Raw genomic sequence first — 26,885 nt, 5'->3', positions numbered from 1 at the left:
TATCTGAATCGTATTTACATGAATATGAAAATTCTGGAATCCCAACATACCAATCTACACAAAGCAATCACTCATAGACTTGATAGAAGCCATCATATTATGTGGAACTTTTTGGAGCAGAAATATGAAAGTAGTCCCAAGATTTTAATAAATTAGTTTAACTGTCACTGTCTTATGAAACTTAATCATAATGTACTGAAACAAATTCACATAGAAGCTGTAGTTACATTGTTTACAACTACTCGATTAGAATAATCATTCAAATCATCCCAGACTTCCCTACAATCCCTTAAAAAGTACAGTTACCAAAATCATTGTAGCTCAGACACTGAAAACCCTTGATCTCACAACGACATAAGTCGTGCAACAATAAATCTTAATCCTCCTTATAAATCTTGTTCCTCCTCATGAGTGTAATGAACACTAATCACACATTCACTTAAAAATTTAAGTTCTTCTTATGTACAACTCGAAGTTACGTGTACAGCACCGAAATTCAACACTGTGTAGAGACTTTGCAACCATATTACACAAGCATTCTTTCACGCATGACATTCACACCTTTGACACTTTGGACGTAATTCACGAACATCTGGTTTTTATGTTTTGTTTACGATCCTAGAATAACAATAATTCGTAAACAAAATGTTGTAATTGAGTGATATTAACGTCTCAGTGAGGTTTCGGCATTGGAGAACATTACACTGATAAGGCTACAGACATTGTTAAATAATTATATAAAAGAATGATTGTATCATTCATTCTGTCAAAGCACGCCGTTTGTGGTAGGCACGTGTCACTGTAGTTGTTTAATTGCAGAACGTTGTTTCTGGTAGCGTTGGCTGTTCGCGGCAGCAGACATACCCCCCACTGCGATGTTAAGACTAATTAAAAATTGGTCAAACTTTGTGCTTACTTTTGTATTTCCTGAGCACTTGAGACGAAATGTCATTTTTTTAAATTACAGGAGTTGCTTTCCTATATAAAAAACTCAAACATGTTTGTGTTGAGACGGAATTTAATGTTTAAGGAAGGGGGACGCAGCACGGACCAACTCTTCGACCAATAGTAGAAGCGCTAGAGAGGGGGGAATGCGTATTGATGTCATGAAGAGTACTTTGAAGCAATTGAGTGCCTTTTTTCTAACATCTTTACAGATTGCTTTAAATTTTGTATAAAGTATTTCATACAATTCTTAGTATAATATTTACGTTCATTGTTTTGTTCATATCTATTTATTTGCCGGGTAAAATTTATTTTTATCATTCTCCTCACACGTGCAGTAAATGTTGTGTTTGAGTAGTAGCTCCAGGCCTTGGCCGGTCATTTCTTGTAGACGAATGTTCGCTAGCTGTTGCAGAAAGCACTACGTTGCATTCCGCCATTGTTGTAGGGTATTTTTCGTCATTGTGAAATACATGTCTTCAGATTTTTCGTGAGAAATAAAGTGAGCTTTGGGTAAGCGAGCTACGTATATATCAGTGCGTTGTGCGAATGACATTTGTATCATGATGCTACCTAAATATGAATAAATTTTCTCCTGCCTCTCCCGATTTTCTTCCTAGTGTCGTAAGCCCTGCCTTTGTCACGTGGGTGTTGTGGATGACCAAGTAATTGCCGTTAATAGTTGCATGCAATTTTATGATTGTTGTTTTTCCATGAACTGTATTCGAAGTATTTCAGCGTATTCTGAAGTCGTTGTTTTCTGTTTTGCAGTACTTGGAATAACGAGCTGTACGATCAATGCTCTGAGATTAGAATCTTGGAGCCGACCCGGAATGGAATTCGCCGGTGGTAGAAGATTCTTTCACTTACATGTGTCCAGTGTAAAAAGTGATATTGGAATGAGCGCGTGTGTTAAATATGTAACGTGTGACATGTAACGCTACCACGAGATAATTTTCCCTAGGCCTTATGCACTTTTTTTTCCAAGTTTGTCTTTGTTTTTGAAGTTTGCGAAATAACTTGGGAGTTTTGTTCATGTATAAATTACCTTTAAATTGTGATAAAAAGATAGCGATACCGGCACACGTTTTAAGAACATTTTCGATGAATGTGACCCCATGGATGAATGGGTGTAAGATTCGCCTCCCTGAGGCATTCGGATGTTGTCATGGCACCAGCTCTGACAGAAGCTGGACAGTCACAGAACTTCAAATTGCCGTCAGCACACACTTCCCCTTCGTCTCCAATTGGAGTATCGTATAATGGACACAAACATGTTTCAGCATCTCCGTTCTTGTCAGATGACGTATACAAAATAGCTACTTCTAACAAAACGACTAAGAATAAGAAGTTTCCTAACTGCGCGAATGGATTCAGAAGCGGTTTTCTGAAATACTCAGCAGATGCAGGTTCTCTAGCATATGATAATTTGAAAACTTTGGCAATTGCTTCTGAGTTGTTGAATAAACGTACAGATTTATCAGAAGGCATTCTGAAAGTCTCAGAAGGAGAGAGTGGTGGGATAGAGCATCTTAGAATGAATTATAGCGACCCATCTATGGGGGACAACAAAGGTAAAATGGGTTTGCAGAAGAGCAGTACAGCAATACGGTCTTTGGAGAGTGGGAGATTAAATAGAGTTGAAAGTGATGTAAATAAAGTAGATAATCAAATAAAAATCTTCAATCCAACAGTGACACGGAATTCAAAAAAGAATGAAACCGTCAACTGCACCTCCCTGACTAAAAGAAACAATCTTCCCCCGACAACCAGTGTATCAAGAAGTTCAGGTGCGATGGTTAATTCTAGGCGCAAGACTAGTACGGAAGTGTTAGGGTCTAACAACGACAATGCAAAAGCTAGTTTCGAAACGCCGCGTGGCGCAGACGAAACTTTTGAGCACGAATTCTTGAGTAACGTAATGGAGTTGTGTGTCGATGACACAAAGGGGTTCACTTCTGACGATAGAGCAGGTGTTACTAAGGAAACAATTGAAGCTTTACGTAAGAAGCAGCATGAAGTAGAACGAAGATGTGATTTCTTGGCTAGGCGAATAAGAATGTTTCAAGCAAAAATAATGGTCTCGTGTGCTGAACGTCAAGTGAACAACTTTATTGCGTATTCGTATGAAAATATGAAACAAAACTCCCATAAAGACTTAGGCAGTGGAGAATGTAGTTCAGCGGCTGTTACGACAAGTGAATGTGATAGTGCGTGCGCGTCAGTTGCTGCAAACGACAGGCAGAGTGCTTCGCTAAAGGCAGCATCTACGTTTTACAAGAGCTATGATATCAATCAAGTTTCAACTTCCACCAGCCGGCAAGGAAGCCGAAAATACAGTGGTATCAGTGCGGAGTGTACTACTACTTCAGCTTCAGCTACCGTCGTTAGTGGTCCTCAACTTAGGTTGAGTCCGGATGTGGTAAAAGAACTGGATAGTGTGTCTGGTCAGTTACATACGCAGCTCAAGTTTGTGCAGAATGAATTAGATTCGGACGTCACTGCAAGCAGTTCTGGTGGGGAGAGTTGTGATGAATTCCTGACGAATGAAGACAGTAACCAGCACAGGTTACCGATGTAAGTACAAATATTTATTTACCTCCTAATACTTAGTCGTAAATTAGGGAGCCGTATTTGCAACAGCATAGGTACAAGTGACAAGATTTAAAAGCTAACACACGATGTTGTAACTGGTCTTAGTCTCCCCCCTCCCTCCACCCCCTTGCGTTCATTGTTTACATATTCCCTCGGTTGATCGATTAATGTGACGCGTGAATTTTTGTAGTAAATTAGACAATGTTTACTTTCCCACGTATAAATTTTACGAAGAGGACTAGGCTCTGTGGTTTGCTCAGAAGTATAGCTACATGTGCATAATTATTAGGCTATGGAACACACCAATGCACCGACATTCTATTAATTTGGTTAAATGCTATCGCCTGTTAAGTAAACTGTGAAGAAATCGTTATCAAAACAGTACGTTCTCATTTTTCCACACAAGTTAAAGATAATTGATGGAAAACCACTGTAATAGAGACTACTTATTTTCAAACCTGCAGCGTGGGCAACAGTGGCTTGCCGTCTACCATGTTAGTATTTTGGTTGAAATTAGTAAGTTTTAAAATGTAGTGTCCTGAATGGGGGTGGGGGAACGCTGGAGTCACGCAGAATGAATGGCAGAAAAGCTCATTACAGTCATTTACTTGTATTCAGTTGGTCAGTTCGACCACAGTTTGAGTTGGTTTCTTAAACTGACATCTTAACCAGTCCAGTAAAATAGCGCAACTTAAGGAACAAGAAAAGGTCTTGAGCATTTTATATAGAAAAATTTAAGATCGTGTAGTGTCATATTGAGGTTGTTTCTTTTGTTATTATTATTTTTCATGTTAATGGTACGTCCGTAAGCGTGGAATGACCAATATGAAAGTTGCTATATATTCCTTGTATCCAAAGTCACGTATTGCTGTGTATGCCCATGTTGTTTAGGTCTGCAGTTGTAGAGTAACTTTCGTTTCTATATGAAATGACATATGTAATTTACAAAGAACCTAGTGTAAGGTTGTGTCGTCAGGTTTCTGAAATTAGAATTTTTATCTTGTAGCTAAACCATTCGTTTTCTCTCTATTTTTATTTAGTTTTTAAATAAATCTTTTCGGCGCAGTCACTTGAGCCTTTCAAATTGCCATTAGCGGTTTCGATCAGCCAGTATAAAAAAAGATACAAAGGAACGTAGCATAATCTATAAAATCTGCCACTTAATTACCTGCATTGAATGGGGGAAATAGGTCAGATCTCTTCATTATTGTTGACTGACTACGAACGACATAATTTTACAAATATTGTATTAAATAGATCTGTTAATGCATTGAATTTGTTTGCACAGTTTAACGAAAGCTGAAGTTAGAATTTGTATCTATTTACAAGCGTAAGAAACTTAACATTGCTTAGAATAATATGAAGGTTAAAACGATTTCCATATTTAACAGTGCCAAAATTATTTCTTTGCGAAGAGTAGCTAAGTAGTACATTAGTTAGCCGTTGTCACATTTTCCATGATTAGTTTTTCCTGTGATGGTAACGGAAATAAAAAGTAAAATCAATAGGGAGATATTATGACGTCGCGAAATCTGTGCTTTCCGCAAAAGAATATTGGAAAAGCGTTGGAACTATGACCAGTTGTTTTTAATGCGGCAGCAAACACGTGCTCGTGATTGCAGTACGGCAACACTGGACGGGTAGGTCCGACAAGGCTCCTACGATAAACAGAGCTCGCGCGGCTGTCACCGCTTACTTCCTTTTCAGTTTCGCGGCAGAGAAGATACGGAGTGAGGCTGTATGCCTTAACGTCGACACCGCTTCCGCTTGAGTTGTGCGCGAGCTCCTTGTCTCAAGGATCGTTGCGTTTTGTTTAATCTGACTAGTACTTACCAAACTTTGAAGTAATACTCTTTGTTTTGAAGGTGGTGTAACAGTTTTCCATATTTAACACAGTTAAAATTTAATCAAAAACAGTTTCCACCTTGAGCCATTACCATAATTCATTGAGTAGAGTCTATACGGAAAGTAATGCAATTTGATCTCTGGTGCAAAATATAGCAGAAATATGAAGCTACTTTAACTGATATCATATGTTCAATAATACTTGCCTTTGCCGAAAAAATATTGGTGATTAATGGTCCTCCTGGTATGACTGAAAACTGGTATACTACGGAAGATGATGATATTATCTTCATTGAGTTTCGTGTAGCGAAAATTTGCCATAGGACGAGACCATGATTCAATCCCATGTATATGGATGGGCGAGTTGATGTATCCAAAACTTTTGTATATTGCTGAGTGCCGCAATATATTCCCCGAAGACAATCCCCTTGGTTTAAATTAGCAGTTTGTTGTTCTTTCATTTCCAGGTACCTATTGTCACTGGTGTAACTGCTCACTTAAGTTTTCCACCCTGGCTAATTTACGGTATTGCTGCTCAGTAGTGTTGCATTTGAACTTTGCATTCGAACTTTGCATTCATTAATCATTCAATATCTTACATCATACAGATTGCATAAGCGTAAGTTCGGATTTGTCTGCTGTATATAAATGAATAACTGTTCATCGGCACTGATTATCGTTGTGAAGCGTAAAAGGAAAAACCTAGCCATTAAGTTGCTGACGACACTTTCCCTAAGAGACAACGCTGCAATAATTATTTCTACTGTACAGCTATCGCCAACAATACAAACGCCCGAAGGCAAAAGGTGTTATGTGATAGGCTATGGCAATATATCGGCTCAGATACTTTCCAATGGAATTACGAAATAAGCCGAAACATTTTTACTATAACAACACTTTGCTTGTATATCCCCCACCCCTTCTGTAATAAAACATCAGATATGTGTAATGCAGTGAATAATGTTTCTAATACTTTTTTAATTCATCGGGAGCGGATAGGTGGAATGTCTTCGAAGTTTCCTGAAAGGCAATGTAGTATTTTTCTAAGCATGTGATTGTCTCATAATTTCGAGTGAACTCATTGCATAGTCGTACTTGTTCACATCATAATCAAGCGCCCGGAAATGGAGTGGCAAACTCGTTGCACTTTCAGATTTACTGATAATTAACGTTACTGGCTAGCAGTAAGCGAGCCGGGGACTTTGTAATAAATTACAACTTGCGTTTAATTTGAATAAATGCAAGTGTATCTTTAAGCAGAGAACTGGCAGTATCCCAGTGTTAAGGTGCGTTTACACCTGTGGGCCTTGCGGCTAGTCGCCGTGCGGCTGTAGCTTACCCCACACGGAAATAGAGGCGACTAGTGTGAATTGAATCACTCGCTCGCACATGTTGAGGAAGAGGCGTGCACCTACACAGGTGCCTCTACTTGCGTGTGGAGGCGAGGACAGTCGCACTGCACAATTAGTAATAAAGTTCCATGAACAGTCGCCTGTGGAGATCGCATAAGAGTTACCAGAGCTGCCAGTCCACTATTACTGCATTGTGAGAGATTGACCCCAGATCGGAATAAGAGAGTACTGGAGATAAATGGGCAACAGTATGGGTCTCAGGTACATTTGATGACTAACTTGACAGGCGCAAAGAGAGATACCAACCATTCTGCGGACGTTTAAGAAAAAGTGCGCGTACAGCCTAATACGAATAATCCGGGACTATACTGCGCCTCTTACATATCGCTCCCGTAGTGACCGCAAATGACAGATGAATAATTCTTTGTTCGCCCCGTACACGAATGGAATGGGAAGAAACCCTAATATCCGCACGTTACAGTTCGAAGTAGTTTCCGCCACGGACTTCGCAGTCGTTTGCGGATTATGGTTGTAAATCAAGAAAGGGGTGACGCCAGCAGATGGTGTTGCAATAGAAGTGTGGTGTTGTACAAATAGAAATGACTAAAACTTTTTACAGAATGTTCATGAACAAATGAAATTCCTCACACACTGCTGCAATTACCTTCACTAGAAATGAGACAGACAAGAGTTTTAAATAAACTTATTTACCATCGACATCTCTCTGTAATGTAGAATGTATCAACTACAATTTTCACTCAGTGCAGACGTAAACCGGTATCAGTAATTTATTTGTCCAAGGATCATTTTAAAATGACACAGGACCTACTGGCTTGATACAAGCTAAACATGAGGAGAAACAGGACTGGTGACATATGGCGATGACCTTCTTGAAGGAAATTGGTTAAGAAAACTAAAATCAGGATTGCCAGACATATCATGAGCCTCTGTGAAATGCTAATCAGGTAAAGGAGCCACATGACATTTCAGAAAGCTTCAGTTCATTTCAACGAAATGTGTACCTACAGACAATGGGAAATAATTGGTTAGTGTGTGATAGTATGCTGAAGAATATTTACGTGCTTACTTCCAGTAGACTTCATGGTGGGTGAGGAATTAAAATAGAGTCAAGAAAAAGAGATCTGGTATCTCCATCTCTTTCTTCCTGAGCCCTCTTTCAGTTTAACTTTATCACAATCTAAGTCTGGCTAAAGCTGTTGCATACTCCAGTACCATTAAAACTAGTCTCTTGGAATACCTGTTAATGGAACACCCAGCCAATTTAGTTAGTATTGCTGCTGCCATTACTGTCTAGTGTCGATAAAGTTCAGTGTTGATCTCTACTAAAACAGACAGGTAAACGAACAAATGGATCGTGAAGAGACTGATGTGGAGATATAGGCCTAATTATGACCATGACGAAAATGCAATAGACTCGCACTGGTCATGTAGAGAGGTGAATGGACGGATCAAATTTCTCACAATCGATGTAGCCGAACTAAAGCTATTGCATACTTAATCACCGTAACTAGACGCAACCGTGTTACACTGAAGAAAGGTCTCTACTAGATTCAGAGATGTGAAAAAGACAGATACAGCGATCTAATGAATGGTGGACAGACAGGAAACATTCAGGAGCTTCATAAGTGTACCGGTGTCAAAATTGGAATAAATAAACATGACGTTCACTTGATTTATAAACAAACGGAGAATGAAAATTTCCATAATCTAAACATTAGTGTTGTCGGTCTGAAATAACCTTGTGTATAGAGTAGAATTTTTTTTTTCCTAGTTTTCGGTCAATTGTCAATTTTCACAAGCAGGTCCTCGTAAACCAGGGTTAGAAAAGTTCTTATGGCTCTTTTTAGTTTGATTTTGCATTGCGAATCATCAGCAACATTCTGTAATATAAATCGTACTGTGCTGCCTGTATATAGGCACCTCTTCTAGGTGGTTGTTTTGTGCACTATTATTAATATCTGGTAAATATTAATGTTGTTATGCTATTGAGAACATGCGGAGCATTACCAGTTAAAAGTAGAATCATATTAGGATGAGGACGTCAGAAACACCTTAGCGGGTTATGCAACCGGGTTTTATATAGTTCATGACGTACTCGTCCGTAATTTTCAAAAAAGAAAATGCGTCCAGTCAATTTCATTATACCCATGTAGCCCTTGGCATCGGAAACTGTGAAGCCAAGCTGTTAGCGTAATAGTACTCACATTTTTTCTCTCCATAACTACACCTTTGTTCATTATTCCAAGGGCTGTACAGATTGGGAACTTTGGTCCTCAAAATCTCTTTCCCCCTCCCCCCCCTATCTCCCTCTTGGCGGAACATGAGATGAGGCTGACGATTGCACTGAAACACGGAATCATATAAGGTCGCCCTGGAAAACCTCTCTGTTGACATTTTATGTAAGCAGCTGTCTAACAGAGTTTTTAAGAAAGCCGTGGTCTTCACGATTTCCTTGCCATCATTTAGTCCTAAGATAATGTTTTTCTACATATCTGACTTTGGCAGTTGAAAGCTCCCTGATGTGGTAGAATAATCTTTGCGGGGATGTTATTAAATTAGTTATTTATCTAAGGCCGTATGTCGAGGCCTCTTAGCTTCCAATGCGCCAAACCTCATGTGCAGGTAGATCGTGGGTGGCCCGGAAGTACCATGGACAGCTTCTGACCGCTACGTTTTTTTGTTTCGTGATATTTTATTCAGCCCCGAAAAGCGAAATGAACTCCACTGTGTACCTTCCTATGGGAAGGAAAGCTACACGAGCCAGAACTCTTGCATTGTTGCTGTGCTTTGTTTCTTATTTGTGGGTCTGAAGTGGTCTCACAGACGTTTGCGTGTCGTGTTTTTGTTGAATGTCACCGTTTGTGTGTGGCGTAAAAGCTGAATTATTTGTGAAACATGTTTATGGATTAGGGTCTCGTAATAGATGACAATTTTCTATTCCATTCATTTAAAATTAAAATGCAAAAAAGTTTCTCCCTACATAGAATTATTGAGTGCAATAGTCGTTCTACTTTATAACGACGAGTAGGAAATTCAAAGTTTTATTTCACGTACAGTATTCCGTAGCTGAAACGTATTTTTTCGTAAAATAAAATTGCGAATCTATACCATCGCCGGGAAGTTAATTTGTGCTCGAAGAGAAAAGTATGTTATTTTAGTAGTACTTAAAATTCAGTATATAGCAATTGTTTTTTATTTTTAGTTGTCCAGTTGTTAAAATCCTACGAAGTATTTTAAAAAAACCTAAAATTTCCTTGGTCTGCTTCCAAGAAATATAATGAACAACAGAAAGTCATGAAAATATATTTTCACCAAAATTATAGTTAAAAATGAAAAGCTCGTCTGAAAGACCCCTCCATAGTAATTGTGATCGTATCATCCATAGCAGATAAGGGTTAGGATATAATGGTATACGGAACAAGGAGTGCGGGACAGTGTAGTGAAGGTAGGGAGACGCACGGTATAATGTTGAATGAGGATCGAAAAGAAAAGTAGAAGTATCGAAATAGACATAGGTGTAAGACATTGGCCACCAAAAGTATGTGGAATTAGAGGACCCTACAGCAGTGAAGAGAGTCGTAACGTTTCGACTTACTAGTGGAGGAACTCTGAGTGTACGTAAAATAGGCCACCTAATACCATTTACTTTCTTTGCTGGAATAGCTCGTGTCTGCATTTCATAATTAGTGTCCAAAGTGTTTGATCATTTGGATTAGACACAATGCTTGTTAAGACAGGAAGGCTGTATGTCCGTCTTAGACTTACTAGGTCCGTCTTAGACTTGGTAGTAAGAGTTGGTATCCGTCTTCGAAATGACGGTGACATAATTCTATCCTGAAGCTACTCGCGAGAGCGCTGCGGTATTTGGGAAGCAGCGCGCTGAGCCGGCTGGAGAGACCAAGGTCACTTTCGAGGTCATCGAGACACGTGATCAAGACAGCACGCTTTGTTCACCAAGTGACGCGGCCGAACTGAGCCGCTACACACTGCAGATTCAGTAGTGGCTGGTTATGAGCACACTGAGCGTTATGACTAGATAAGGTCAAAACACCACTGTTGGTCGGACAACGTGTGGCTATTTTTCCCATTAACGTTAAACTGGTGCAGACTTCTTTCCATCTTACAGATACGGCCAGCATTAACAACTAAACTAAAGAAACTCTTTCCGTAAAAACTGAATCTTGTGTAAGTTGTAAAATATGTTCCTTTAAATAATGTAAAAAAAATTGTGTATAGGTTTCACATAAATTCAGTTACACACACGCACTTATTTTGCCTTGTCTTATGTTCCACAGCTTCTGTTTCTTTCTTGGATGCATGGAAGCAATTAAGAACGACTGTGCCCAAAGGATAATTTGTTTCAATTTGAACTCCTATGGAAATACTTTCTCTCCATGGAATCCCGATATTGGTTTTGGGTGTCTGGTATTTTGCCGTGTGAACTTTTACTTTCGCCCAGTGACAAAGCTTTTTGTCTGTGAAAATACCTCGTGTAGCTGTGGGTCAGTCAGTAACGGACTTCACTGCGTGACTTTTGATAGGACAACAATACGTTCAGCAGCCAGCCAGAAAATGTTCAATGAAGTGCAATCATCAAGGCCGTATTCTGATTGCTATCTACTTTATGCATTAATTTTAATCCTGATATTGGTCATGCACCATACGGGTTTTACATGTTACATCAGTTTTATGAATATGGTTATTGCTATTGATTATGAATTCGGAGAGACCGTGCATTGAAACAGTATTTGTACATTAGGGAAATGTAACGTTCTCTCCTTAGTGCACAAATCCAATTTACAAAGTAAAGAGTGACAAGAATGAAGTCCAATCAGCTATTTACCACAGTCAGAAAAAGCAAGAGCTATATTTCTTTCTTCACTACCTCATGTTGCTGATCCTCCAGCCATCCATCCCACATGAAGAACCGAGATTAAATTCTTTAATTACGACGACAATCCAGGATTTTGATTAAAAAGTTGTGCTAACTATTTAGCCTCAAATCCGCGCCCGGTCACTAGCGTCAGGTTTTCCATGATTTTCCTAAATCACTCGACCAGACAGATGCTTTGATTTTGCCTCTGAAACTGCACTGTCGATTTCTTTCCCCATCCCCGACACATCTCGAGTTTGTGCTCATCTCTAATAAGCTCGACGTCGCTGCGAAATTAACGGAAATTATTTTCGGAAATAGAGGTAAATAGAACTATTCAGAGAAGCAAAAATTCTGTGGTACTCTTAAGAGCAGCTTGAGAAGCGGTTTATTACGTGTGTGTTGTTCCCATCACAGATTACGTCAATATAAAGGCAGTGATACTTACAGATGTCTTTTCATGTTTGAATATGAAAGTATTCTACCAATAGTGGAATAAAGAAACCAATTACACTTGTATTTCTTCATTCATATATATATATATATATATATATATATATATATATATATATATATAAAGGTAATTCCATGTCAATTGGTCTAAGGGTGCTCACCCTACCCCCTCAAATTTTGATAAAATTTCTACAGATGTACATACATATGTCTTACATGAAGCTACATCAGATTCCACCCTGGTTAGTATTATGGTGGACCACTAGCTATTCTTTTGTAAATTCCAGTTTTTTCATGTTGTGGCAGGTATGAATAAATAAAGACGTTGTTCATGCTGTAAGACGACTTGTGTGGTGAAGCTTGATTGCGCTCAACTTAGTAGGTACAACTGCTTAGTTTTAACATGTGCTCATTGTACAGCAGATTTATCCAAGTTTGTTGTCAAAGCAGCTCATACATCTTGTCTCAAATTTGGATGATGATTTGGTAGCTTGTGGCTATGACAGTGACAGTCAGATGCTGATTTTTTTCCTCAGTTGCATCTAGCCAGCATATCATGGGGCTGTGCAAGAGGGGTCCTGACTACTCACATTATTCAGAATTATCCAACATTAAAGTTCATTCAAGAACTTAATGAGTTTTGTCTGATTTTCAAAAGCCCGATCTCAAAAAGTGTCCCCTCGGATTTGATTTGCCTTCTCACCATTGAGAAGACCTCATTTTGTTTGATCAAAAAGAGTTTTTCGTGTTTGAGACAAAACAGTTCAGAAGCATGTTTTGACTCCTACACTGTTCAAATTAATTAAGCGGAACACTAGCATCACCCTCTGATATGTTAAAATCTATTTTGATACAGGCAGTACCTGTGGTCTTAGTACGCGGCTTGAGATCTTCGGTTTCAATGTAGGGAACAATTTAAATCATTCGCCATTGCGCACTACAGTTTCAGGTGAACGCTCAGAAGGGAATGAGTACTGGTATTCCAGTGTTGTCCAGTGAGGTACAGAGATGGCAGCTATCACTGATGGACGTTGTATTCGACCAAGTACGTGCAGTCCGACATGGTAATGCAGTGGATGTTGCAAGTGTGGCATGTTTGACCCAAAAAGGATGGACTTTGTCGTGTTGCTGTTGATGCCAGTGTCTCTCCAGGACGTCATCCATAGGTTATGGACACGCTACGGGGAGACAGGTCAGTAAACAAGGCGTATTGGATAAGATCGCCGACGCATTACAGCCTCACGTGAGGACCGGGTTACGAGAAAGGACCTTACGACCCAAATGTCCTGTTCGAGTACGCTGCTTGACACAGTATCTTGTAGCTCGCATTCAGTTTCTACCGTTCCCCGGTCAACACGCAACTTCATGACTGAAACATGTTATTCACAGATGAGTTCAGATATCCTCTGACGCAAGATGGTGGCAGTGTTCGTGAGTGATGACCCGTAATGAGCGGTACGAGAAAATTTGACCGGGAAATGGACAGATTTCCAAGATTCTGTGATGTCATAGAGAGACTTCAATGTTATCCACAGTCGCCTTACCGCAAGGCAGTACATCGATAAGAGCCTGTCGGACCATGTGATGGCTGCTGCACACGGTGTTGCCCCAGAATAGCTTCTAATGCCGGAGCCCATATGGCAGGCGCCAACAGGGATATCTTGCGAAGCCTGGACATGCAGTAATGGAATGGCTGGTGTTGAGTCCCAACCTAAACCCCATCGTGCATATGTGAGACATGCTTGACCGTCGTGTTCATGGTAGGACTGCTGAAAATATCAGGAAACCTATATTAAAAAATCTTTACCTACCCTCGATATAACTGGAAAAAAGTTCGATATTTCAACGGGAAAGAAAATATCGGCTACACATTGTAAGTATACTGCCGGTTTTAGAGCTGTATATTTAACTATCGATTTATTCTTAAGGCGGGTCCACACTGAGCGCTCCGTGCTACTGCACCCCACGCACAGCTGTAACAGAGAGGAGTGCGCCGTCCGCGCCCCGCCGCGCCGCTCCGAGGCACGCACTGTGTTCCAGTTGGAGCGCGCGCGTGGTCTGAAGATGGAGCGAGCCGAAACCACGTCTAAACCGAGCGCGCGCAAACGCGCCACTTCCTTTTGATGTACCGACAACAGCCGGAAAACTGCGCGGCACGACGCGGCGCAGCGCGGTTCGCCGTCCACACAGAGCGCGCAGAGCCGTTTTGCGCGGCGCGCTCAGTGTGTGGTGTTAACCACTTTGCTAAGGCCGGTATTACACTATCAAATTTCTTTGTCAAAGATGTGATCCAATATTCCGTCCAATATATTTGACAAAGATCTTTGACGTAGCGCTACAAGGGGTATTACACTGTCATCAAATTTTTCGTCAAAGTTCAAGATGGCTGACAACAACTTGTTATTAACCGCAGCAGTTTTACGTACTCCAATTGCATTGTGTGCACATGCGGAAAAGAAGTGGGGGGAAAAATGGAACCATACATACGAGGTTGACAGTCTTAAAAGTCCTGGGATTACAACTTGATAATAAATTCAGTTGGGAGGAGCACACCACAGAACTGCAGAAACGCCTTAACAAATCTGTATTTGCAATTCGAGTGTTAGAAGACATAGGCAACATAAAAATGAAAAAGCTTGCGTACTTTCATTCCATAATGTCATATGGGATAATATTTTGGGGTAAATCTTGAAGTCAAACGAAAGTTTTCAGAGTCCAAAAGCGTGTAATACGTATTATTTGTGGAGTAAATTCACGGACCTCCTGCAGAAACCTCTTCAAAGAACTGGGTGTACTAACTACTGCCTCTCTGTATATTTACTTCTTAATAAAAGTTGTCGTAAATAATATATCTCTTTTTCCAACAAACAACTCTGTTCATACATACAATACTAGGAACAAAAATGATCTGCACTAGGACTTAAAAGCACTTACTTTAGTTCAAAAAGGGGTCCACTACTCAGGAACACTCATCTTCAATAATATGCCAGGAAACATAAAAAATTTAGTTAGAAATAAAGATCAGTTTAAAAGGAGCCTGAAAGACTTACTACTGGCCAACTCCTTCTACTTCATTGGCGAAATTTTTAATAGAAACAAATGATGTATTGTATTTATTCATACTATTAGTATTTTTATTTCAGCTTAAAAAAAATCGACATGTTCCAAATCCACGAGGATCTCCTCAGCACGGATCTATGGAACGGAAAACTAATCTAATCTGGGTGAAGCCGTGGGTTTTACGACGACACGATAAAAGCATTCAACAAAACTTGTTACGTGAGCTTACAGTGGAAGACGTCAAGTCGTACATAAATTACTTAAGAATGGATGAGCATACATTTCTGTATTTGTTCAATGAAGTGTATCCTCATATCACAAAGCACAATTTTCACTTAAGAACTGCTACATCTTCGGAAGACAGGCTCACTATAACACTCCGATTCCTTGCTACAGGAGAGGGTTATGTTAGGTTAGTTAGGTCAGGTTAGGTCTCCAATCTTCTTAATCTATTTTTGTATTCAGGGTGCTTCACGTTGTAAAGCCCCTCATCAGCTTCAGACATCTCTATTAATTCTGTAGATGTCGGCACACACCAATTGTATTTACCGGCAATGGTTATAAAAACACTACAGACGAGAGAACGCTGCAGCGATGCTAGCGCTCCGCGTGGTAACATATCGCATTGCAGTGAACAGAAGACAAGCGATTTCTTTGATCAAATATACGGCCTCGGCCTAGATTTGATCAAATATTGGACGACATTTGTCAAAGATCCCTATTACACTATCAAAAATCTTTGACAAAGATATTGGACAAAGATATTGGACAAAGAAATTTGATAGTGTAATACCGGCCTAACAATGGTTACTGCATGTAAGTAGCACAATAAAAACAGTCAGTATCAAATATTCGGTGATGAGGACGAAGATATGGAGAGCAAACGAAAAAATTCGAGGACATCGTGCAATGTGCCCAAGACGAGTATGTTCCGAGTGAGGTCTGAAGGGATGGCAAGAGACTCATCATAGTTTAATAGCCGTGTTAGGGAACTTATACGTAAACGAAGAGAACCTCATCTCAGATTCAATAGAAGTAGAAACCTAGCCGACAGACAAAAGCTGAACGAAGCGAGAATGAGCGTAGGGAGAGCAATAAGAGAAGCGTTCAATGATTTTCAAAGTAAAACGTTGTCAACCGATCTGATTAAAACCCTACGAGGTGTCTGGTCGTATGTAAAATCAGTAGTGGGTCAAAATCATCTGTTCATTCACTCAGTGACCATATTTGCACCGAAACGGAAGATAACAGAGAGAAGGCCGAAATACTGAATTCGGTCTTCCGAAATTATTTTGCCACGAAAGATCGTAACGCGGTCCCGCCTTTCGGGTGTCGAACGACCGTTGAAACAACAACAATGGCTTGTTGGAACATTTTTTATGCTCAATAATCATGACTTTTTGGAGAATGAAAATCTTCTGTAAAAATCAAGGATTTCGCAAACAGAGATCCTGTGAAACTCAGTAGGACGACTCAGTGGTACAAAAGTACCCTCTGCCTCACACCATTAGGTGGCTTGCGTATTGTGATGTGTATATGTAGATGAAAAGGTGTCAGATGGATACGACATTCGGTTTCGTCACATATTGGATTTACGCGGAACACTTCATGTCTTTTTTTTTTTTTTTTTTTTTTTTTTTCAGCTGCAAGTGCCAGCGACCTTAGAAGTTTCATTGCGTAGTGAAGTTAAACCACACACACACACACACACACACACACACTACAGTGCAATTGGACTATTACTTTGTGCCACCCCTGATTGCTTCATACAGTCAAAGAAAGAGGCTGGACATGATGGAACCTCAAAAAGTGGTAATACTCATTAACACAGTGAAAGTAAAGTTATGTTGTATTAAAAATATTTACCGAAAGTTGCAAAAATATATAGCCTAATTTAAAATGAAAATATCGATATTTTATCAACAGCCTAAGTTATTGTGTCGTCGGCCTTCCGCCCCCTCCCCCCCCCCCCCCCCCCCTCCCCCCCCCCCTCCCGCCCAAAATCCGGACCCAGGGGTTAGAATAGGCCAGAGGTATTCCTGCCTGTCGTAAGAGGCGATTAAAAGGAGTCTATCACCTTTCGACCTTTGTGTGTTAGTCCCATGTAGGGTTTGACCGCCATTTTTTCAAAATTTTCCCGAAGAGCGAGCCAACTTGGGAAGGGCATCATGCCCATCATGCATTGAGATCTTTAGGCCACTTGCTTGTCAGGGCATTGCAGTCCCCCTCATCCTCCATCTCTTGAGCGAGGACACCTTCATGGGTGCGTTTCCTCACACACTATGCAGCGTCGTTTTCTGGGCCGACGAAGGCCATGGAATTCTGTGCACCTCACATCCAGCACGGTAGCCAGTCCGTTGTGGTGGGGCTGCCATGTACCCTGTTGGCTGTAGCCCCCTGACCACACAGGGATCGCTCTACAGATATCTGCGCCGTATACTCCCCACGTATGCCACAGATAGAGGCCAATCACCCTTCGGCATCGGGACTCCTAGCAATGGCCATCCTGCCGGGTGGCCTTTGCTGTGGTGGGGTGGCGCCTGTGGGGAGGACCCCTGGTCGGACTGGGTGGCATCAGGGCGGAAGACGCGCGATGAAGCTGGTGATAAAACGCCAGCAGTCTCTAAGCGTTCTAAATCTCAGTGCCTGTGGGGAGGACCCCTGGTCGGACTGGGTGGCATCAGGGCGGAAGACGCGCGATGAAGCTGGTGATAAAACGCCAGCAGTCTCTAAGCGTTCTAAATCTCAGTGCAATGCAAGGAAGTATGATCCTAAATTCCTCCCCTCCCTGGCCACACCATGGGAGGAACACCAGGCTAAGGATGGCAGCGAACCTTATTCGGCCTGGTACCTCATACGTACGAAAGCTAATGGGGTTTCCTTTGCCTCAATGAAGCCTCAGTTTTTTGTAAAGCATTTAGATGACAAGTTTGGGGAGGTGGAGGGCTTGTCCAAAATGCGGTCAGGGTCAGTATTGATAAAATGGCATCCTCTGCCCAGTCAATGACATTACTTGCTTGGGACAAGCTTGGGGGATGTTTCCGTTACCATCATGCCTCATAAAGCTTAAATATGGTCCAGGGTATTATATTCCACAAGGGCCTTCTCTTTGGAGCCTGACGACGAGCTGCGTGCCAACTTAGAGCGACGAGGAGTTCATTTCGTCCAGCGTGTCTATCGGGGTCTGAGGGATAATCAGGTTGCCACCGGTGCCTTCATTTTGGCTTTAAAGGGTGACATATTTCCCGAGAAGGTCAAGGTGATGATGTACCACTGTTATGTCAAGCCATATATATCTCCCGCGATGCGGTGCCTTAAGTGCTGGAAGTTCGGCCCGCTGTACTTCCAGCATCACATGTTGAGATTGTGGACGTCCATCCCATCCCAGTACTCCATGTGCCCCGCCTCCCATCTGTGTCAACTGCGCAAACATTATTCCCCTTGCTCACCCGACTGCAGGATTTTACAGCGAGAAAGGAAAATCATGGAATGTAAGACCCTGGACCGACTATCCTACACTGAGGCCAAGAGGAAATTTGTGCGCCTACATCCTATGGCTATGACCTCCTCTTACGCTGCCGCTACGAGAACAGTTGTAACCCCATGAGTTCCGTGAGTTCCAGTTGGCTAGAAGCAGCTGGTCATAGGGCTTCACGATCATCTTCAGTCTCGTAGACTGAATCAGTGAAGCCCTCCCAGCCAGAGAAACGCAAGAATCAGTAAGACAAATCCAGAAAGAAGACCCTCAAGACCAAATGCACCCACACCACTGCACCTAAAACCTCTGTCTCTGAGGGTGAGGTGAAGATTCTGGTGTCTGGTGAGGACCTAGATCTCACCAAACCCTCAGACACAATGGATATAGCCTGTTCAGGAAATAAGTTGGTGGCAGCAGGTGACCCTGAGGCGTAGATTGCCTCTTGAGTGTTTCATGCCTTCCCAGTCTCGCGATCACGTCATTTTCCAGTGGAATTTCAGCGGTTTTTTCCACCACCTGGCTGAGCTACGGCAACTGTTAAGCTTTACACGTGGCTTCTGCATTCCCGTCCAGGAGACTTGGTTTCCGACAATGCGGACCCTTGCCCTTTGCAGCTACAGGGGATGTTACAAGAACCGTAGCGAATGTAATAGTGTCAGTTGGAGTTCGCGTTTATGTCCTGAACTCAGTCTGTAGTGAACCTGTGCCCATTCAAACTCCTCTTGAAGCTGTGGCTGTCAGGATACTGACGACGCAGGAAATAACTGTCTGCAACGTATATCTCCCTCCAGATGGTTCGGTACCCCTGAACGTATTGGCTGTACTGATTGATCAACTCCCTAAACCTTTCCTACTTTTGGCAGATTGCAACGCCCGTAACCCACTTGTTGGGTAGCACCATGCTTACTGGCCGTGGCAGAGATGTCGAAAATTTACAGTCACAAGTTGACATCTGCCTCTTAAATACTGGGGCTGCCACACATTTCAGTGTGGCTCATGGTAGTTACTCAGCCATTGATTTATCAATTTGCAGCCCAGGACTCCTCCTATCTATCCACTGGAGAGCACATGACGACCTGTGTGGTAGTAACCACTTCCCCATCTTCCTGTCCTTCCCCCGGCGTCATGCCCACAAATGCCTACCCAAGTGGGCTTTAAAAAGGCAGACTGGGTAGCCTTCACCTCTGCTGTCACCGTTGAATCTCCCCCAAGTGGTGACATCGATGTTGTTATTGAGCAGGTCACTACAACGATAATTTCTTCGGCGGAAAACGCGATCCCTCGTTCTCTAGGGTGCCCCCGGCGAAATAGTCCCTTGGTGGTCGCCGGAAGTCGCGTCGGCGAGCTCTACAGCGACATAAGCATCACCCTTCCCTAGAGCACCTAGTAGCCTTTAAGTGGCTCCATGCCAGAGTTTGCCTGCTTATAAAACGACTGAAACAGGAGTGTCGGGAGAGGTACATGTCGACCGTTGGGTACCATCGTCACCTTCCCAAGTTTGGACAAAGATCAGACGTCTTTTTGGGTACCAGACCCGAACAGTTGTCCCTGGCGTTAACTTCAATTGTGTGCTCTCTACAGGCGCAAACGCGATTGCCGAGCACTTTGCTGAGCACTATGATCGAGCCTCAGTGTCGGAGAACTACCCCGTAGCCTTTCACACCCTCTTGTTCACTACATCTCACAGTGAACCCTATAACGCCCCATTTACAGAGTGGGAGTTCCTCAGCACCCTTACACATTGCCTTGACAAAGCTCCTGGGCCGAATCGGATCCACAGTCAGATGAAGTGATATCTCCTTGTCATCATCAACAAGATCTGGTGCGATGGTGTCTTTCCATCGCAAAGACGGTAGAGCACCATCATTTCAGTTCTAAAACTCGGTAGAAATCCACTTGATGTGGATAGGTGTCAGCCTCAACAACGTTCTCTGTAAGCTGCTGGGATTTATGGTGTGTCTGCGGTAGGGTTCGGTCGGCTCCTGGAGTCACATGGCCTACTGGCTTCCGCCAGGGTCGCTCTACCACTGATAATCTTGTGATGGAAAATATTGAAATAAACAATATCGGAATTGAAAAACAACTGCTATCACTTAGTTGCGGAAAAGCATCCGGACCAGACGAGATACCCTTAAGATTCTACAGTGATTATGCTAAAGAACTTGCCCCCTTTCTATCAGCAATTTATCGTAGATCGCTGGAAGAACGTAAAGTACCTAGCGACTGGAAGAAAGTGCAGGTCGTTCCCATTTTCAAGAAGGGTCATAAATCAGATGCGAATAATTATAGGCCTATTTCGCTTACGTCAATCTGTTGTAGAATAATGGAACATGTTTTGTGTTCTCGTATTATGACGTTCTTAGATAATACAAATCTCCTTCATCATAACCAACATGGATTCCGCAAACAGAGATCATGTGAAACTCAGCTCGCCCTATTTGCCCAAGAAATTCACAGTGCCGTAGACACTGGCGAGCGGATTGATGCCGTATTCCTGGACTTCAGGAAGGCATTTGATACGGTTCCGCACTTACGTTTAGTGAAAAAAATACGAGCTTACGGAATATCGGACCAGGTTTGTGATTGGATTCAGGATTTCCTAGAAGAAAGAACACAACATGTCATTCTTAACGGTTCAAAATCTGCAGATGTAGAGATAATTTCGGGAGTACCGCAGGGAAGTGTGATAGGACCTTTATTGTTTACAATATACATAAATGACTTAGTTGACAACATCAGTAGCTCCGTGAGGCTATTTGCAGATGACACGGTTGTCTACAAGAAAGTAGCAACATCAGAAGACTCGTACGTACTCCAGGAGGACCTGCAGAGGATTAATGCATGGTGCGACAGCTGGCAGCTTTCCCTAAACGTAGATAAATGTAATATAATGCGCATACATAGGGGCAGAAATCCATTCCAGTACGATTATGCCATAGGTGGTAAATCATTGGAAGCGGTAACGACCGTAAAATACTTAGGAGTTACTATCCGGAGCGATCTGAAGTGGAATGATCACATAAAACAAATAGTGGGAAAAGCAGGCGCCAGGTTGAGATTCATAGGAAGAATTCTAAGAAAATGTGACTCATCGACGAAAGAAGTAGCTTACAAAACGCTTGTTCGTCCGATTCTTGAGTATTGCTCATCAGTATGGGACCCTTACCAGGTTGGATTAATAGAAGAGATAGACATGATCCAGCGAAAAGCAGCGCGATTCGTCATGGGGACATTTAGTCAGCGCGAGAGCGTTACGGAGATGCTGAACAAGCTCCAGTGGCGGACACTTCAAGAAAGGCGTTACGCAATACGGAGAGGTTTATTATCGAAATTACGAGAGAGCACATTCCGGGAAGAGATGGGCAACATATTACTACCGCCCACATATATCTCGCGTAATGATCACAACGAAAAGATCCGAGAAATTAGAGCAAATACGGAGACTTACAAGCAGTCGTTCTTCCCACGCACAATTCGTGAATGGAACAGGGAAGGGGGGATCAGATAGTGGTACAATAAGTACCCTCCGCCACACACCGTAAGGTGGCTCGCGGAGTATAGATGTAGATGTAGATTCTCGAGTCTGCCATCCGAACAGCTTTTTCCAGACGCCAGCACCTAGTTGCCATATTTTTTGTCTTAAAGTAAAGCGTACGACACGTTTGGCGACATCATATCAGTGCCACATTGTATGAGTGTGGTCTCCTGGGCCCACCTCTGATTTTTAACCAAAATTTCCTGTCACTTCGTACTTTCCGTGTCCAAGTTGGTGCCTCCCATAGTTCCCCACATATCCAGGAGAATGGAGTCCTGCACCGCTCTGTATTGAGGGTCTCTCTATTTTTAGGGGCCAATAATGGTCTAGCAGCAGCTGTAGGGCCATCCATCTCACCTTCTTTGTATACAGGTGACTTCTGCATTTCGTATTGCTCCTCCAGTACAGGTGTTGCTGAGTGTCGCCTACAGGGAGCCATTCACAAGGTGCAATCATGGGCTCTAGCTCACGACTACCAGTTTTCAGCCACGAAGTCGTGTATGATGCACTTCTGTCGGCGTCATACCGTTCATCTAGAACCTGCACTTAATCTTAAGGATGGTCCACCCATTCTTAGGACTGGTTTTCGACGCCCGATTCACTTGGCTACCTCACTTCCGTCAGCTTCAGCAGGAGTGCTGGCAGCACCTCAATGCTCTCCTCTGCCTGATCAACACCAACTGGGGTGCAGATCGCTCTATGCTGCTGCAGCTCTACAGAGACCTTATTTAATCCCGCCTTGACTATGGGAGTCTGGTTTACGGTTTGGCGGCGCCTTCAGCATTGCATTTCCTCTACCCAGTGCGCCACTGTGGCATTCGCCTAGCGACGGGAGCTTTTAGAACGAATCCGGTGACCAGTGTCCTGGTAGAGGCCGGAGTCCCTCCATTGCGGGTCCAATGTGCACAACTGCTCGCCAGTTATGTTGCCCACATTCGTAGTTCTCCTGAACATTTGAATTACCATCTCCTTTGCCCACCCGTGGCAGTTCATCTCCCGCATTGCTGTTCACGTGTGATCCCTTCACTCCGAACTGGAGTAATTCCCTTTACCACCTGTACTTGAGGTCCTTTCACACCTCCGTGGTGTACACCTCGGCTAAAGCTTCGTCCAGGCCTTTTGCATACCCTAAGGACTTCATTAACTCCGCCGCTCTCCACTGTCGCTTCCTCTATATTCTTGACCTGTCCCGGGGCTCTGAAGTTGTTGACACCGATGGCTTGATGTCTGATGGTAATGCTGGCTTCGCCTATGCCCACAGAGACCATATTGAGCAGCATTCCTCGCCTGATGTTTGCAGTGTATTCACTGCAGAGCTCGTGGCCATATCTCATCCACTTCAGTACATCCATTCCTGTTCTGGTGAGTCAATTCTTCTCTGTTCTGACTCCCTGTGCAGCTTAAAAGTTATTGACCAGTGCTACCCTCACCATAGTTTGGTAGCAAACATCCAGGAGTTCATCTCTGCCCTGGAACGGTCCAGTCGTTCAGTGGTGTTTGTGTGGTCTCTGCGTCGTGTCAGAATCCCAAGCAACGAACTTGATGACAGGCTGGCCAGACTGACTATGCGGAAACTTCTCCTGGAGATGGGCATCTCTGAAACTGACCTGCGTTCTGCCTTACGCCGTAAGGTTTTATTCGGCTTTGGGAGACGGAGTGGCATAACAGTATGCACAACAAACTGCGTGTCATTAAGGAGACATGCGAATGTGTGAAAGTATTCCCTGCGGGCTTCTCACAGGGAATCAGTTGTCCTTTGTCGACTCCCCATTGGCCATACGTAGCTCACACATGGTTACCTCCTCCATCGCGAGGACCCACCTCAGTGTCCCTGTGGCTTCCAAATGACACTCGTCCACCTCTTGCTGGACTGCCCACTTTTAGCCGCTCTGTGACAGACTTATAACTTTCCCAACACCCTACCTTCGGTGTTGGGTGACTATGCCTCAACAACAGCTTTAGTTTTATGTTTTATTCGTGAGGGTGGGTTTTATCATTTTGATCTGAGTTTTAGCTCATGTCCTTTATCCCTTTGTGTCCTCCACCGTAGGGCTTTTAGGGTGGAAGTTTTAATGTGTTGCATAGTGGCTGGCTTCTCCTTTTTTATTCTCATGGTCAGCCAGACATGATGATCTGCTCTCTTGTTTTTAATCACCTCTCCCTGTTTCTTGTGTGTGTCTGCGGTTTTCTTGTCCTGTTTTGTGCATTTTGGTGTTTGTCGTTCAGGTTCTTCCTTTCACCTGTTACTGTGCCGTACATCTACTTCCCCTTGGGTAATTGTTCTACTTGGAACAAGGGATCGATGACCTTGCAGATTTTTTTGAGTCAGCAGCTTTCTGACTGGTTTGATGCCGCACATATGTCCTATCATCGTGTCCCTTCTCCTAATCAGTGTTTTCCACATATTCATCTCCTCTGCATTCCTGACCTCATCAGTCTACCTAATTTTCAACATTCTTCTGTAGTATCACATCTCAAATGCTTCGATTCTCTTCTGTTTTGGTTTTCCCACAGTCCATGTTTTACTACCATTCAATGCTGTGCTTCAAACGTACATTCTCAGAAATTTCTTCCTCAAATTAAGGCCTATGTTTGATACTAGTAGGCTTCTTTTGGCCAGGGATGTCCCTTTTTGCCAGTGCTAGTTGCTTTTGATGTCCTACTTGCTCCATCTGTCATTGGTTATTTTGCTGGCTAGATAGTAGAATTCCTTAATTTCAAAAATTGCTCTGAGCACTATGGGGCTTAACATCTGTGGTCATCAGTCCCCTAGAACTTAGAACTACTTAAACCTAACTAACCTAAAGACATCACACACATCCGTGCCGAGGCAGGACTCGAACCTGCGACCGTAGCGGTCACGCGGTTCCAGACAGAAGCGCCTAGAACCGCACGGCCCCTTAATTTCATTTACTTCGTGACCATCAATCCTGATAAGTTTCTCGCTGTTCTCATTTCTGCTACTTCTCATTACTTTAGTCTTTCTTTGACTCACTCTCAGTTCATATTCTATACTCATTAGACTATTAATTCCATTCAGCAGATCATGTAATTCTTCTCCACTTTCATTCAGGATAGAAATGCCATCAGTTACCTGTATCATTGATATCCTTTCACCTTGAATTTTAATTCCTACTATTCAACCATTCTTTGAATTCCACATTGCTTCTTCGATGTACACATTGAACAGTAGGGGGGAAAGGCTACATGCCTGTCTTACACCCTTTACATTCAGAGAATCCACTCATTTTTCCCTCTTGGCTCTTGTACACATTATATATCACCCGTCTCCCCTTATAGCTTACCCCCATTTTTCTCAAAAATTCAAACATCTTGCACCTTTTTACATTGTCAATCGCTTTTTCCAGGTCGACAAATCCTATGAATGTGTCTTGATTCTTTCTTAGTCTTGCTTCCATTATCAATTCTTCTGTATATTATTCTTGTCAGCAACTTGGATGCATGAGCTGTTAAGTTGATTGTGCGATAATTCTCGCAGTTGTTAGCCTTCCGATCTTCGGATTTGCGTGGATGGCATTTTTCCGAAAGTCTGGTGGTTTTGTTGCCATTTCCCTCCATGAATCTAGAAATTCTGACAGAATGTTATCTTTCTCGTGTGTCTTATTTGATTCTAATACTGTATCTCCTATTTCTTCTAAGTCGACTCCTGTTTCTTCGTCTGTCACATCTTGCGCGCATACAGGCCTTCAATGTGCTCTTTCCACCTATCCTCTCTCTTGTCTGCATTTAATAGTGGAGTTCTCATTGAACTCGTAAAGTTACCAACGTTGCTTTTTGTTTCACCGAACGTTATTTTGACTTTCCTGTATGCGAGTCAGTCCTTCCGACAACAATTCTTTTTTAATGTCTTCACATTTTTCATACAGCCATTTCGTCTTAGCTTCCCCGCATTTTTCTGTTTATTTCATTCCTCAGCGAATTGTATTTCTGTATTCCTGAATTTCCCTGAACATCTTGTTACTTCCTTCTTTCATCGATAAAGTGAAGTATTTCTTCTGTTAACCACAGTTTCTTCACAGTTACCTCCTTTGTACCTATGTTGTTCTATCCAGCTTCTGTGCTTCCCTTTTTTAGAGATGCCCATTCCTCTTCAACTGTACTGCCTACTGAGCCATTCCGAATTGCTGTATCTACTTGTATCTGTGTGTGTGTGTGTGTGTGTGTGTGTGTGTGTGTGTGTGTGTGTGTGAGAGAGAGAGAGAGAGAGAGAGAGAGAGAGAGAGAGAGAGAGAGAGAACTTCAGGCATATCTCGTCATTTCTTTGTATTTCCGTATCCCACTTCTTTGTGTATTGCTTCTTCCTTACTAATCCGTTAAACTCCAGCCTACTCTTCATCGCTACTACATTGTGATCTGAGTCTATATCTGCTCCTGGGTACGCCTTACAATCCGGTACGTGATTTCGAAATCTCTGACCATGATGTAATCTAACTGAAATCTTCCCGTATCACCCGACCTTTTTCAGGTATACCTCCCCCTCTTGTGATTAGGGAACAGAGTATTCGTTATTGCTGGCTGAAATTTTAGTAGAAACATAATTTTTTTCCTCTCTCATCCCTTGTCCCAAGGCCATATTCTCATGTACCCGTTTTTCTGCTCCTTCCCCTACAACTGCATTCCCGTCCGCCATGACTATTACATTTTCGTCTCCCTTTACGTGCTATATTACCCTTTTACTATCCTCATATACTTTCTCTATTTCTTCAT

The 26,885-nt window shown here is 42.5% G+C and overlaps 1 protein-coding gene across 1 annotated transcript in view; it reads left to right on the top strand.

Moving 5' to 3' along the window:
* Positions 1-1,329: 1,329 nt before the first annotated feature.
* LOC126449995 (KAT8 regulatory NSL complex subunit 1) overlaps positions 1,330-26,885 on the top strand; it is a 266,279-nt gene continuing 240,723 nt past the window's right edge. Inside the window, exons 1-2 of the mRNA XM_050091025.1 lie at positions 1,330-1,458; positions 1,717-3,522. Coding sequence (XP_049946982.1) covers positions 2,072-3,522 — 1,451 coding nt within the window. The 5' untranslated portion in view covers positions 1,330-1,458; positions 1,717-2,071. The remainder of the gene's footprint in view (positions 1,459-1,716; positions 3,523-26,885) is intronic.

The sequence above is a fragment of the Schistocerca serialis genome, chromosome 1 (assembly GCF_023864345.2).
Source record: "Schistocerca serialis cubense isolate TAMUIC-IGC-003099 chromosome 1, iqSchSeri2.2, whole genome shotgun sequence".
NCBI classification, from domain to species: Eukaryota; Metazoa; Arthropoda; class Insecta; order Orthoptera; family Acrididae; genus Schistocerca; species Schistocerca serialis.
This window is presented reverse-complemented; position numbering and strand designations above follow the sequence as displayed.